Source organism: Paroedura picta, chromosome 4 (assembly GCF_049243985.1).
Source record: "Paroedura picta isolate Pp20150507F chromosome 4, Ppicta_v3.0, whole genome shotgun sequence".
Taxonomy (NCBI): domain Eukaryota; kingdom Metazoa; phylum Chordata; class Lepidosauria; order Squamata; family Gekkonidae; genus Paroedura; species Paroedura picta.
This window is the reverse complement of record NC_135372.1, coordinates 100837746-100852603: the sequence shown is the minus strand read 5'-3', so window position 1 is coordinate 100852603 and position 14858 is coordinate 100837746. Positions and strand designations below refer to the sequence as shown.

Sequence of the window (14858 nt, the reverse complement as noted above, 5' to 3'; positions counted from 1 at the left end):
AAAGAATGTTTCTAGGATAGTGATTGGCTAAAGCCTTTATTCACAAACGTAATTAGGTTATGGAAAGAGTTGATTCTTCAGTGTTTGATCAAAATTGATGAATGAGCTATCTTTCTAAGCCAGGCTTCCTCAACTAGGGTTTCGTGAAACACTGGGGTTTCTTGACAGCCCTGGAAGGGTTTCCTGAATGGGTGGGACTTAATTTATTATATATTTTTTAATTTGTTAAACATTTATTCAGTGATATGACCATATATGGTCATGTTGACCCCTCCCAAAATGGCCAGTGATGGGCATAGAGGAGGTGGGAAGGGGTGGGGCCCTAGGTGAGCATGTACACAACTATGCTTCCCAACCATATTCTGTACAATCATACCACTTCTGGGGTTAATCGAAGTCTGAAGAATGTGTCAGGGGTTTCTCAAGAGTAAAAAAGTTGAGAAAGTCTGTTCTAAGCTATAACTGGAAGAAAATAACCAGGTTCATTGCATCCTGCTTATAGAGATCTAAGAGCTGAAGACTTTCATCCAGACATTCCAAGTGCTTTATTCCATAGAATTGGCAGTTGTGCTTTAACACATTGGAACATGATTGATTCATTGTCCACTTACAGATACTGAATGCGGCCTACCATGTTGAAGTCACTTTTCACTCGGGTTCAACACTATCAAGAATGTTGTGGGAACAGATCAAGCAGGTATTAATACTCTGATATCATTAGTTGTAAGTTTATCATCAGTAGGTTTGTCATTAATAAGATGATCACATTCAAACCAGGATTGTGGAATGCTTGGTTCTTTCAATCAGTATTGCCTGCTTCCAGAGCAGATTAATGACCAGCCACTGCAAAAGCCACACTATTATATCATAAGGTATATTGTATACAGAAATAACTTGTGTACACATTGGTTCACTCCCCATCATTTTGACCTCAGTTTTGTCACTGGTCAATAGTACAATTACAATAAAGATAGAAGATGTTAATTTTGTAGACAGTGACAACTGTCTTTTTTCCTTTTAGATAATACAGCGGATTACATGGGTGAGCCCCCCAGCTATCACCACCGAATGGAAAAGGAAAGTAGCCCAGGATGCTATAGAAAGTCTTAGTGCATCCAAGTTGGCCAAGAGTATCTGCAGCCAGTTCCGGACAAGGCTAAACAGTTCTCATGAAGCTTTTGCAGCCTCTCTGAGACAGGTAAATTTGACATAAAGGGAACTGTAAAAGATTGGCAAATATATACCAGTAGGGCTGGGTATGAACCAGTTGTCAAAGTTAAATTCATCACAAATCTTGGCCAGTTCATCAACCAATGTTCGTGAATTACCATGGACTTTCACAAATTTTGATACACTTTGTGGCAGTTTGTTAGGAACAGAGAGTAAACACCCTGCTTTCTGCTCTCCATAAAAAACAGCTGTAAGCCATTTAGACCGCTGTTTTCTGCTCCCTGTGGGGATCATAAAACAGGTGTCATGAACCCATATGAACTGATTCAGTTTGCATACAGGTTTGTGGTTCAGCTGAAATGCAAGTTATTACCACATTCAGAACAGCCCAATCAGCAGGTCTCAACAGGGACATTGACTCACTATATATGCTAACCTGCATTCTTAATAAACCCTCAGAAAGGCCTAATGTCCTCTGTATTTTAATTTATCTCTTAATTGGGATAATTGATTTGAACAAGTAGATTGTAATGTAGCTATGACTAATGGTGTGTGTGTGTGAGCTTGAGAGGGCAGGCTTCCATGCTTGAGAGGGCAGGCAGGGGGCAGAAGGGCAAAGTCTCAGCTGACTGCTGTCAGCTATTGATTATCTACCCACCCATTATTCTCTTAATGTAGACATATTTATTGAATCCAAGATGTTTCCCAAGTGAACATAGACAAATCCAAGTTGCTGGTTTTTCCTATTTATCTTTGGAAATCTGTTTTCATTATGCTATATGTTAATTTACTCTCACACTCTGCATATAAGTTTGAACTGATTACTTTCATTCCGTGACACTGTATCTAAGGAAGTGCGTGTGCATCTTGAATAAAACTTTGTTGGTCTTAAAGGTGCCACTGAACTCTAAATTTGCTCATGGCTTGAAGTCTGAGTCAAAGTAATTTAGTGGGATCTGTCTCTTTAAATGCCTCAGACTCATGGAGCCAAAAAAAAAAAATCAGTATTACCAATTATTCACCAAATCCAAATATCATACTGGCAAGGGAATTCGGGAATATCAGGAAATACTGATAATTTTCAGGTTCAGTATACTCAAGCCCATAAAATACCATGATTTTTTTTGTATACCCCTCAATCAGATGTAGTTGGAGGGTTTCATAGTGCTGTGAAAACCATTCTACCTACCTTCTGCAGTGGTTGAATTCCTAATGGAGATTTCAAAAATTAATTTTCAGATAACAAATCACTACAATTCTATAATTCGTAGATTTGTCCCAAGTAAAAACCCTGTATAGCTTTCTTCTTTTAAGGGATACATACAGGTTAGATCTAGCTAGCTTTTCCAGTTAAGCTTGTCCAATTCCCCCTCCTCAATATCTCCCTTGTTCCACATAAAGGTAAAGGTAAAGGTATCCCCTGTGCAAGCACCGAGTCATGTCTGACCCTTGGGGTGACGCCCTCCAGCGTTTTCTTGGCAGACTCAATACGGGGTGGTTTGCCAGTGCCTTCCCCAGTCATGACCGTTTACCCCCCAGCAGCAAGCTGGGTACTCATTTTACCGACCTCGGAAGGATGGAAGGCTGAGTCAACCTTGAGCCGGCTGCTGGGATTGAACTCCCAACCTCATGGGCAAAGCTTTCAGACGGCTGCCTTACCACTCTGCGCCACAAGAGGCTCTTTGCGCATACCTGGTTTCTATTTGAATTCTATTTTCCTCCTCACTTTCTGCCAGTGGAAAACTTGATTGGACCATGACTGGGTTGGAAAATGAATATGCCCTAGCATATATTACTTGAGCTAATCTTTTGAAATTAATGGGTTCAAAAGAATTGTGAAAAATCCATTTAGATATGACTGCAGAATATGGAAAAGCTATAGTTGCCCAACTATGCTTATAGTCCGCCTTATTTTGTTTTGTTAGTTAGAGGCTGGCCACTCAGGCAGGCTGGAGAAAACAGAAGACCTTTGGCTGAAAGTGCGAAAAGACCATGCCCCTCGGCTTGCACGCCTGTCATTGGAAAGCAGGTCCTTGCAGGATGTCTTGTTATATGGTAAGCTGGGCCCTGGTTGGTTATTCCATCTGTTGATGGCTCCTATGAATTCTTTCCAAACTTCTGGAAAAATATGGGTGGTGCTGATAGCTCCAGGTTGGAAATGTAGGGAAATAGTGTGTGAGAAGAGTTGCTTGATACTTCTACAATCAAATCAGCAATCTCCCATGTCTGCTTCTAAATAAAATTAAAGGTGTCTGGAGGTCTAGTCATGGGTCTTCATTTTTAAAAAACTGTCTCATTCTTTTGGAGGCTGTATAGAAACAAAGCCAGCTTCCCAAGTTAACAAAAATAGAAAGGTCCTTGTGTTGAACTGATCATTGATGTATGTTAAAGGAGGAAATTGGTTCTGATGCTGTACTTCCATGATATTTAGAATGAATAAATAAATTATAGTTAATGTATGAAGATGTTTCTGGCATTGATAATAGGCTGGATTAACTCCAGTAAGTTATACCATGCAAGTTCTAGTTTATCCATATTGGGGTTTTTGTATTGCCAATTCAGTATGTCTTTTAGTACCGCTAATGTATCTTGCATACTGAGATGCCCACAAAGGGGAGTCTGTGCTGCTGCAACATATCACTTGACTAAATGAAACTTGAGAAATGCATGCTACTGGAGGAAAACCTAGGAAGACCTGTCTTTGACAAAGCAGCTGTTTGTTTCAGGTAAACCAAAACTAGGCCGTGAGCTGGGCCGAGGACAGTATGGAGTGGTTTACTTATGTAATGCCTGGGGAGGCCACTTCCCATGTGCACTCAAGTCTGTGGTTCCACCAGATGAAAAGCACTGGAACGATCTTGCACTTGAGTTTCACTACATGAGGTATGTGCCGTTAAGCTTTTTCTGTAATGAATAGACAAGCATTTAAGAGCTCTCTTGTAGCAATGAGTTAATCTGGTTTGAGGATTGGCATGAACTGTTGCTTATGTACCAAGTACTACTTGGAATAATGATGCAGTTCTTATATCATAACTTTAAAAAATATGGTCCCTGGTGCATAATTTCTGCCATTTGGGGAATGAGTGGCCAAAATTAAGGTCTAATAATGGTCAGCTTTGCTTGGTGGACTGGATGATTGGCACCTCTTTTTTCAGTATTTGAGCTGTGAAGGGGAGGTTAAAAGATAGCTAAATGGACATAGAATCATCATCTGTGTCAGTGTTCTTTTTTACTTTTCTTCTGTATCTGTTTGTTTTTCTAGGTCTTTGCCAAAGCATGAGCGGCTGGTAGACCTTCACGGATCAGTGATAGATTATGGGTATGGGGCAGGTTCGAACATTGCTGTTCTACTGATAATGGAACAGTTGCATAGAGACCTCTATACAGGACTGAAGGCAAGAAATAGCAATCCTTAAAATGGGCAGTGTTAATAGTTAACCTCTATGGTATCTCTTTCTCTAGTTGCAGACATGTTTCTCACATTATGCTATATATGAATTACATCTTTTTTGGATTCCTGTAGCTTTGTTCTTTTTATAATACTCTAATCATTGTCTAGACAGAGTGCTGGGCGATCTGTGATCTGTTATCTCATGGCTCAGAATTTTAAAAAAGTAATTGCTGTTAGCTCTAGAGAGGAAGGAAAAGGGAGAGGGACCGAAATGCCCCTATTTTTCTTCCCCCAAAATCATTTATTTGTGCAGGAAGTGGGTTTTAATTTTGACAGGTAAAATTATAGGGTGGTATGGAGTGTGTATGGCAGGATTGCATACCGTTCTTCTTCACATGAGCCCAGTCTGAATAAGGAACGTATTCAGCTGTATTCCCTATATATAATAACCAAAGAGTGAATTTTGTGTGGATAAAGAAATCTGCACTGTGTGGCCAGCCGCAGCTGAAAAAATAACTGATTGGAGGTAACCCCCTCCCACAATTTAATGGAAATATATGCAAACACACACACACACACACACACACACACACACATCAAGATACAAAACTCCCCCACAGCACTAGGGTTGAGATAGCATTTTGGGTTGTTGTTACACAGAGCTGGTGATGCAAAAGAGGGAAAATTGGATTTTCTTTCCTTTTAGCTATCATTGTTTTTCTTCCCAAAAGGATCAGATCACAGATCTCCCTGTATCTCATCTGATTTATCCCTATAATGCTGTTTTATCCTCCTTAGCCTCTGCCAGCAGCACCTGAAATCTAGGGTTAATGTTCAGTTGGTCTCAAAATGAAACTTCTAAATTGTTATGTATACATAAAGTAATTTAGCTTTTTAATGTTTCTATTCCTTCTATCATTCTTGGTGGTCCAAACAGGTCACAAATGAAATGTTTCATGGGGTGTGTGGGTGAGAAGGCAACCAGCTATTTTGTTAGTCATGTGGGGTGACAGCTATAAGGCTACAGTCCTAGGGTCACTTTTCTAGGAGAAAGACACACTGAAGAACATGGGACTTAACTCTGAGTAGTCCTGTTTAGGATTGTTCCCTAAGTCTCTCATCAGTAGAAAAGCACAAGGAAGTTCTGTGCTCTGACCTACTTGTGCTAATATGGCAAGAGGAATTTCTAAGGGATTTCTGTTGGAGTAACTAGTGCTGCTTTAGTAGTTAAATATGAATCCCATTAATGAGTGTTAATATTATGGGTTTTTTTGTGTTCCTTCAGGCTGTCTTGACACTAGAGACAAGGCTTCAGATTGCGTTGGATGTAGTTGAAGGGATTCGGTTTCTTCATAGCCAGGGGTTGGTCCACAGAGATATCAAACTTAAAAATGTGTTGGTAAGTTATGCTTTTATGCTAGTAGCTTTATTCTCCTTGACAGTCCCTGACCTTTACATAAAAAGAAAAAAGTACTTTTCCCTATAGTGAAGTATGGCTTGAGCAATGTGTTCTTGTGAAATCCCCAAACAGGTATATTTTCCCAGTTATTTGTATGCCTTCGATAGACTAGTTTTGGGTCCCTCACATGTCTAAACATGCTTTCTTATAGAATAAACATAACCATGCCAGATTACAAAACTGAAAACACCACGTTATCACTAATACTAGATGAAAGATCATGAACAGAGCCATACCTAATGGGAGCAGCAAGGAAGGAACATGACAGAGGCTTATACCAACAGAAACTGTATTACAGAATTTTTCATACTGGCTTTTCAGTAATTAGCACTAGTGTCAGGACAGAACACAACCACAACTCTACCTTGCTACAAGATGTAGCAGCCCCTGTTCAGATGGCATCTTTAAAGAGTTATAACTACATCCATGGTCTCAGCAATTATATGGAATCTCCCTGTTAAATAGACTGTGTATTGAAAGGATGTGCAGTAATAGGTTTAAACAACAAGTACAACGATATATCAGGAAAAAAAATCACAGTCAGAGTAGTTCAGCATTGGAATAGGCTGGTGGTGAGCTCCCCCTCACTGGCAGTTTTCAAGCAAAGGTTGGATACACAGTTTTCTTGGATGCTATAGGATGCTTTGGGCTGATCCAGCGTTGAGCAGGGGGTTGGACTAGATGGCCTGTATGTCCCCTTCTAACACTATGATTCTGTGAATTCACTGCTGGGGACAAATTCAAGACTGTGTATTGAATTAGCTGCTGGGGACAAGCTTCATTTTGTTGCATGAGAAATAACTGTTTCATAAAAGACAGTTTCTACCAAACTTGGGCTGTGTTTAGCTTGTTTGTGATGATTAGACAGTATAGTGTTAGATTAGGACTGAGGAGACCTGGGTTCATCACTGGCTGACCTTGACAAAGTTGCTGTCTTTGATCTTAACCTGCCTTATTGAATTGTTGTGTTTAAAATGGTGTGGAAAGGAAAACCTTAAGCATCTTGAAAGGAAGAGCAGAATAAAAAAATCTGTTTGTGGGGCAACACTTAATAATGGAGTGTGATGTTGTATCCTCTGCAGCTTGACAAACACAATCGAGCTAAAATCACAGACCTAGGATTCTGCAAGCCTGAAGCAATGATGTCTGGTAGTATTGTTGGCACCCCTATCCATATGGCTCCCGAGCTTTTCACAGGTGAGCTTGTCATGGACTTTGGTTTATTAAATAGCTATGGAGATATTCAGAGATCAGATCCAAGGGCCGTACTGATGGGAGCACGTCTGCTAGTTTGTGTAACTTTATGTGTATAGCCTGGGAAGGCATATTTTCAAGGAAACATGACCTACTGAGCTAAACATGTTTAGGATTAAGGTGACAACAAAAATATGTACAGCACTTCTAAGCATCTATCCCATGTTAAAATGTATCTTCAATGTTTTGTAAACTAAGCTGATTCTAACATGGCACTTAATTAGAATAGTGCTATAAAGCATGTCATTTTCATCTGGGCAAGCTGTTAAGGTCACACCTACAAAGACAAAATGAAATTTTGTTTTCTAATACAATCTTGTTAAACCAATATTCCTTGTTGATCTGTCACAGGCAAATATGATAACTCGGTGGATGTATATGCATTTGGCATCTTGTTCTGGTACATCTGTTCAGGACATGTGAAGTTACCAGAAGCATTTGAGAGATGTGCAAGCAAGGACCACCTGTGGAACAATGTGCGAAGAGGTGGGCATGGCTTCAGTACAAAAGGGAATGATGCAGCGTGTGTGTATACAGTGTGGACTTCTGTGTCACTCTCTTCTATAGAAGTCCCTTCTGGTGCCTCACGAACCCTGAAGCTCAGGGCAGCTTCAGAAGCATGAATCAGTGCATACTGGTATATTGAAGTCGGGGGGTGGGGGGGGGCTTCTCAGTCAGAAGGATATATAGTATAGCAGTGTTTTTAATAGCTAGTCTGCATATAGCAGACTGCAGCATCTCATGAAGTAAGTTTGAATATAAAGGTTTGATTTGTAATTTATATGCTTAGGAGGAGCAGGCCATGTGTATAAGCCATTCCATTACCTCTTTATACCCACATTGTGGTTGCAGTGTGGAAGTGGCAGCAATGTTTGTGAGTCCTTTTATGTTGCTGTTTGGTAACAGAAGGTAGGTTGAGTGAAATGGAAAGGGGGTGGGGAGCTTCCAGGTTCTGTCTCAGAGCATCACATTTCCAGGCTGCCATTACAGCATCTTCAGATTCTCAGCAGCTCTGGCAGCATAATGTACAGATTATTTTTTTTGTTCATAATGGCTTTTGGCAAAATAGCCAAGATGGCTGTAAATGGGACTATGACCCATAGTCATGGGACTATGACCTATTCACTACTGAGCTGTAAATGTTTTTATATTTACTTTATTTACTTACTTGTATATGTTTATGTTAACATAACACTACTGAGCTTCTTTCCTCCAGGACAAAAATACCAATTTTGAGATTTTTTAACTGTTTTCTTAATCATATTTTAGAAGCTCCATCATGGCATTTATATTTCAAGGAGATTACTCTAATGTAGAATTTCTGTCCAAGAAGTAATCTTGATTTTGATATACTAAGGGACTCTTCAAGTATTTCCCCATTTATATAAAAATCCTTTGGATTTCTAGATACCATATGGCAGAAAGCAACAGCAGTACCATTAGCTCTTTGGATGAAGAATGTTAAAAAAGATTTTATAGCCACTGTGGTGTAGTGGTCAAGAGCAGTGACCTCTAATCTGGAGAACCGAGTTTGATTCCCTCTCCACTTCCACATGCAGCCAGTTGAGTGACCTTGGGCCAATCAGTTCTCTCTCAAAACTCTCTCAGCCGAACATACCTCACAGGGGGTCTGTTGTGGGGATAGGGAGGGTAGGCAACTGTAAGCCGCTTTGAGACTCCTTGTTAGTAAAAAGCGGAATATCAGTTCTTCTTTTTCTTTTCTATATACTGGGGTTATGCTTCTGATTTTTGTACGAACGTAAAGTGCTTTCAAACTTTGTAAAATCAAGAATTTCTTTGAACAAGACAAAAGTAGGAACTTTTCAAGAGGATACAAAACTTAATTGCTTAAGTGATTTCAAAACTGACATCACATTACCGTATTGTTTCAAGTGCTTGAGAATCTATAGGGTTTAGAGCATCTTGAGCAGGGAGTCTGAAATGGAAGGCCTGTAAACTTTCTAAAATATCGTTGTTCCATGGTTAATATATTCTCTGTGAATGTCTACTAGTTGTTACCACAACTAGTAAATCTCCTGTATACTAGGTTTGATTATTGCAGGTATGTCACTTTAATAGCAACTCTTCTCCTCAAAGACAATTTACCATTTTTTCAAAGTGATGTTCATATTCTTTTGAAAGATTACAAAGTTTCTACCACATGGATGACCATAGCTGAGAGAGACAAGCACCAGCAGTGCAACTTAGGAGGGCATGTTCCTAAGATGTGGTGTGCTCTCATCAGAGAAGTTCAAGAAGCTTCGTAGCTTTCTATGAAGAGAGATCCACACACTCAGACATCCTGCCCTGCCCATCCAGCTGGAGCTGTGGGTTTTTTTGTGTGTGAATATTACTACTATTCATGCATATCAGAAATTATAGATAATAATTTGGAACTTCATGTCACAATTTTCCCACCAAAGAAGGAACTGCTTACATATTTGACTGCTGTCGCTAAACAAAAAAGCCAAGATCAAAATACAAACCTCCCCTTCAGTTAATGCCATTCCCTGTTTTCTTTTCCCAGGAGTACGCCCAGAGCGTCTACCTGTCTTTGATGAAGAATGTTGGCAGCTTATGGAAGCCAGTTGGGATGGAGACCCGTCCCGGCGCCCACTTCTGGGCATAGTCCAACCCATGTTGCAAGGCATAATGGACAGACTTTGCAAATCAAACTCTGAGCAGTTAAGCAAAGGTTTAGATGATTCTACTTGAAACCAAGCTATGGGGGAGCTGCTCTGTTGCGTGAGAACTCTGATTCCCTACCTTGTCAACAGCAACTCAAGGCGTAGCTCTTCTGGAGAGCCCAGTCAGAAATGCACTCTCAGGTGACAGGATGCTGAAATTCCACCTCGTGTAGCAGCCAGGAACATTCCACTCCAGTATACACTACTAATGCAAATGTGCAGTACTTCCCTCATTTTTAAAAGGCAATGAAAAAATGGGAAATTCAAGCCTGAAGGTGTATTTTGATTACTCCTTTTGAGCACCAGTAAAAGTAATACACTCTTTTTTGATAGACTGGCAGCTAGTACAGCTGAGACTTTTGAGAATCCTCTTCTCCATCTACACTCTGATACAGCAGCTTTCTGGAAAGTTATACAAGATGAATTGGACGAACAGAAGAAACAAGGGTGGATAACTGCTAACTACAGAGCATACAGTGAAAGGTGTGGATTCATTTATTTCCCATAATACTTGGTATGCTTACAAGGAGGCATCAGAGCATCCATATTCTTCTTGGGAGAAGCCTCTGCTGCAGTGGAAATACCCTAACAGTATAAGCTATCTGTTCTTTGTCTTATCAGCCAAGCTCTCTTCTGGTAAATGCTTAATAGTAGTTCTTGGGAAACATGAGCAAAGATGGTCTTTTAATTTTTTTGCAATCTGACAGTGAGATGGGCACGCCACCAAAAGACTTCACACCTACAAAGACAGAAACACAGGTTGCTAGCGACTAACCATGGTAGGTACCCAGCAGAGTACCAGTGTATCATGTTTTAACTACAGTGGTTTTCTTGTTTCGAATTAAGTACAAAGGCAATGGCTGTTTTAAATTCTGCTCTAATGTTGATACACACTTTTAAAAATAAGTTCAGCTGTACATTTTATGTCATTTCCTTGAAGATGATCCAAGAGAAACCTGTTGTAATTCCATAGGCATACATGGTTGCTGTGTCCATCATTATTTCCTTGGCGTTTGTCATTTGGCTGCATTAATCTAGGTATTCATTGCAGAAGTCCAGAGACTTCTGAAATGGGCTCCTTCTAATGACTTTTACACATCTTTAACTTGGTTCTTGTGTGTGTCTTCGTGTGTGCAAGAATTAGTTTCTTGTTACAACAATATTTTAAATGGAATGTAGGTTGAAAAGGCAAATGCACCTGTGATAGTTGAGGAGGGGGACCAATTGCGAGTGTTTCACCAGGTGCTTGGAAGATGGGATGTGATTGCATTCTCCCTCCTGCACACAATGGGATGTACACTGGGCCTATCTTTATGGGATAATCTAATGTGCTGAGCAAAGCTGACATACAATACTTTGCTTTTTTTTTAGCTGTACAAAGAAGATATGCGGGTTAGGCCTGTTAACATCAGTGGAAGCCACTAGATCAAAGTAAACCTGCAGTGTTACTTAGTAGCCTAGATGATTCATTGTATGTTCCATACCTTTGGAGCCAGGCTTTTAAAATGATTGCTTTCTGCTTGATGGGCACTCATTGTTATGTGGTGGCGTGAATCATATAGGCACTTCCATCCACAGATTGTAGCATCTAGCAACTCGAACAGCTGCCAGCAATGCTCACAAAAAAGCACATCTATTTTTAAATAGGAAGTCCTAGGAATGGCACTGTCATGTATCTGGGCTCCTGTTCCCATCACCTAATAGTATTACTCATTTTCATATTCAGTTTCTGTTATGGTGGCTAGTAACCTTGTTTAAAATTAGGAGGGCCTAGGTCAGTATTTTTGGAAGTATAGAAATAGTTTATGTGAAATAAAATGAAATAAACTACATTTGAAAATGTCTTGTATGACTTTTCCCAAGAAGCAACTTCCTTATTCTTTACCCTATGCATTTTAAATACTGATTCAGAGTACTGTGTCTTGGTTTCACTGGGGCTATGTTTCTTTACATGTGTAAAATTTGCCTCTCACTCCTTCCCTACACAATATACAGCCACACCTACAGCATATGTTTAATTTTGGAGTAGACTTGCCCCACAATAAGATGTACAGTTTTGCTAAAACATGGGGCCTTATTCCTATTGGCAGTGCTATATATATGTTTATATGTTAAAGCTTGAAATGAAAATGGACACTAAATGTTTTCACAGCTGCAGTTAGGAGTTAACTACAGTGTGTGGCTACCAGGGATGATATGAGAAATGGCTGTATCCTGTATTGTAAAGTGGGTCAATGATGAGCACAGAGCTGCAGTCACTCCTGTGTGTTAAGAAAACCAGTATTTGTAGAGGATCTGTAAAAGGCATAACCAGTCTTTTTGAAAGCTGTTGCTGTGCCCATGTATAGCTGGATATATCATACATGCACTGCAAGTTACCTGTTCTTCCATCCCACCCCACCCCCTTCAAATCACTTTACTAGGATTTAGTCTTCACCAGAGTGGTAAGGCAGCCGCCTGAAAGCTTTGCTCATGAGGTTGGGAGTTCGATCCCAGCAGCCGGCTCAAGGTTGACTCATCCTTCCATCCTTCCGAGGTCGGTAAAATGAGTACCCAGCTTGCTGCTGGGGGGTAAACGGTCATGACTGGGGAAGGCACTGGCAAACCACCCCGTATTGAGTCTGCCATGAAAACGCTAGAGGGCGTCACCCCAAGGGTCAGACATGACTCGGTGCTTGCACAGGGGATACCTTTACCTTTACCTTTACCCACTTTATTCTAGAGCTCTGAAGAAGATTGTTTACTGAACTGTACTTATGCAAGGTTTACATGTTGCGCAAACTTGATGGCTAAAATAGGTGCTCCAAAAGACAGTTTTCCTAGTGAGCTGGAATCCTGATGAATCAAACTCGTTTACAAAAGAAATATGCCTGCAAAGATGAGAGTGGAGAGGGAACAAAGCATCCATACTCGTGCTAGTACCTGATGGTTCAATGATGGAGCTGTTCAAAGCTGACCTCTTACCTGAATACTTTGATTTCTGCTTTGAAAGGTTTATCCATTTAGGCTCCAAACAAACACTACATAGGAGTTGCATGAGCTAAAGCATGGCTTGACTGCAATTTCGGACTGAACTGCTGGAGTGCTACCCTTGGCTTGCTGTTGCCTTTCATGTCATTGTCTAGTGAACAAGATGGTGGAAAGCTTTTATTGGGCAACTGACAATACTTTGGTCCATCTTAACTACTTAGGAGGGTTTACTGACTCTACAATGCAAGTTTTTCTAGCTTGCTGAATTAAAAAGCAAGCTATTCTATATTTATCTTTTTATAGCACTTTTGTCACGTTAGTCCTTCTTGCTCCTCCCTCCTCAGGGGATGGGACACTTGAATGTTGGCTCTTACAGGGTGACAGACTTCAAAAGGGGCAGCAGCTTTGCAGCCTTTAACATGGCTTCTTGCCATACTCCTTTTTCCTTTTAAGAGGTATACATGACCTCTATCTGTACAGACCTGGCTGGAGGTCATCCCCTTTTCTTATTTTGAAAATCTTTAATAATATGATTTTTTCCCTCTGAGGAATAGAGCACATCTGCATTTAAAACTGTTTTTTTTGGGGGGGGGCACATAAAGAGCACTGCATTTCTTAAACTTTTAACCTGTCCTTATTCTGGTCTGGTTCTGTTAAACTGATGGTCAGCTGTTACATTTTGGCTATTGAGGAAGAGTAAAACATGATGAAACAGTTGTACAGTTCCATTGTAATGCCTATAGATTTTGTACTACTTTTTAATTTTTTTTTAAAAAATCTGATGTATATTAAAGTTAAAGGTAACAAACTTACCAACTGTATAGGAAAAGTGCAATAACATGGAAAACAAAATGATTAAGAAACACTTCCCTTGTATTCTATAATACTGATTTTCTTTCAACTGCCGCCCCTTCCCCACCATTACATGTATTTTAAGAGACGTGACTGTGGGTCAAGACTTCCTTTAGTGCCATAATGAAAGTCTGTTTTAGTAGACAGAATATACAAGTGCTGTGCTGTATAATAAAGATTGCATTAATGTTTTATGACTCTGTGTCTTTTGTTCTTCCAGTATATGCAGTAGGAACTTTTTTCTTGAAGGGGGATAAGGAGGTTGAGATCACCTATTAAATGGACATTCTACACTCCAACAGTTAGTAATGATAAAGTGGGATAAAGCTTTTCTTCCTGTGTGTCAGTGGAGTAGTTACGTTGTCTTGTGTGTCTGAGCATATTGTTACAAAAGCTACTGCTAAATATGTGTAAGTGAGCACCAATGCAAACAATTTTGTTGATCAGAATGCCTTTAGGAGAGTGGACAAATGCACAGCTGCCACTTCCCTGTGCCTAGGTTCTCTTCACCCTGCTTGTTCTCCCTTGCCCAATTGTGTCTGCAAATGTGTTGGTATCTGGAGATACCTAACCCCTGTTGCTGTGGTAAGATGCTTGAATTGACTTTTATATTCTACCCTCGATGATTACAGGGTGGTGCTGAGGTTCATATCAATATCCTTGGGCAAAACTCATAAGACTATTGTGGCAAAGTTGAACTACAAACGGCTGGCCCCTGAAAAAGCATGTTATTAACCCTTTCTTATAAACATGGATGCTAGAAAAAAATGGAGAAGCAATTGTAATGCACTCCAGAAGTGCCTGTGTGAAACTCCCTTTGAACAAGGGAATGCCCAATGCATCTCTGAATAAAGCTTATGATGCTACGAATGCAGATGTGAATTAGAACTCACTCTTCTCTACTACAAGTAGTGTGACAAAATCACTTTTAACAAAAATCCTTTTTCCCCCAACAGCCTTGGGAACTAGCAGTCACAAACTGTCAACTTATTAAAAAATTACAGTGCTATAGATGTGGTCTGTAGTGTTTACAGATTCTTTCCTCCACTGTTTTCCAAAGAAGACTACCACCATA

At 40.1% G+C, this 14858-nt stretch overlaps 1 protein-coding gene across 1 annotated transcript in view; it reads left to right on the top strand.

Annotated features, from left to right (window-relative positions):
• Positions 1-13980, top strand: part of DSTYK (dual serine/threonine and tyrosine protein kinase) — a 40905-nt gene extending 26925 nt beyond the window's left edge. The window contains exons 5-13 of the mRNA XM_077334701.1: positions 614-697; positions 1022-1198; positions 3096-3225; positions 3897-4053; positions 4433-4565; positions 5847-5960; positions 7103-7217; positions 7626-7760; positions 9802-13980. Coding sequence (XP_077190816.1) covers positions 614-697; positions 1022-1198; positions 3096-3225; positions 3897-4053; positions 4433-4565; positions 5847-5960; positions 7103-7217; positions 7626-7760; positions 9802-9989 — 1233 coding nt within the window. The 3' untranslated portion in view covers positions 9990-13980. The remainder of the gene's footprint in view (positions 1-613; positions 698-1021; positions 1199-3095; positions 3226-3896; positions 4054-4432; positions 4566-5846; positions 5961-7102; positions 7218-7625; positions 7761-9801) is intronic.
• Positions 13981-14858: the final 878 nt, after the last annotated feature.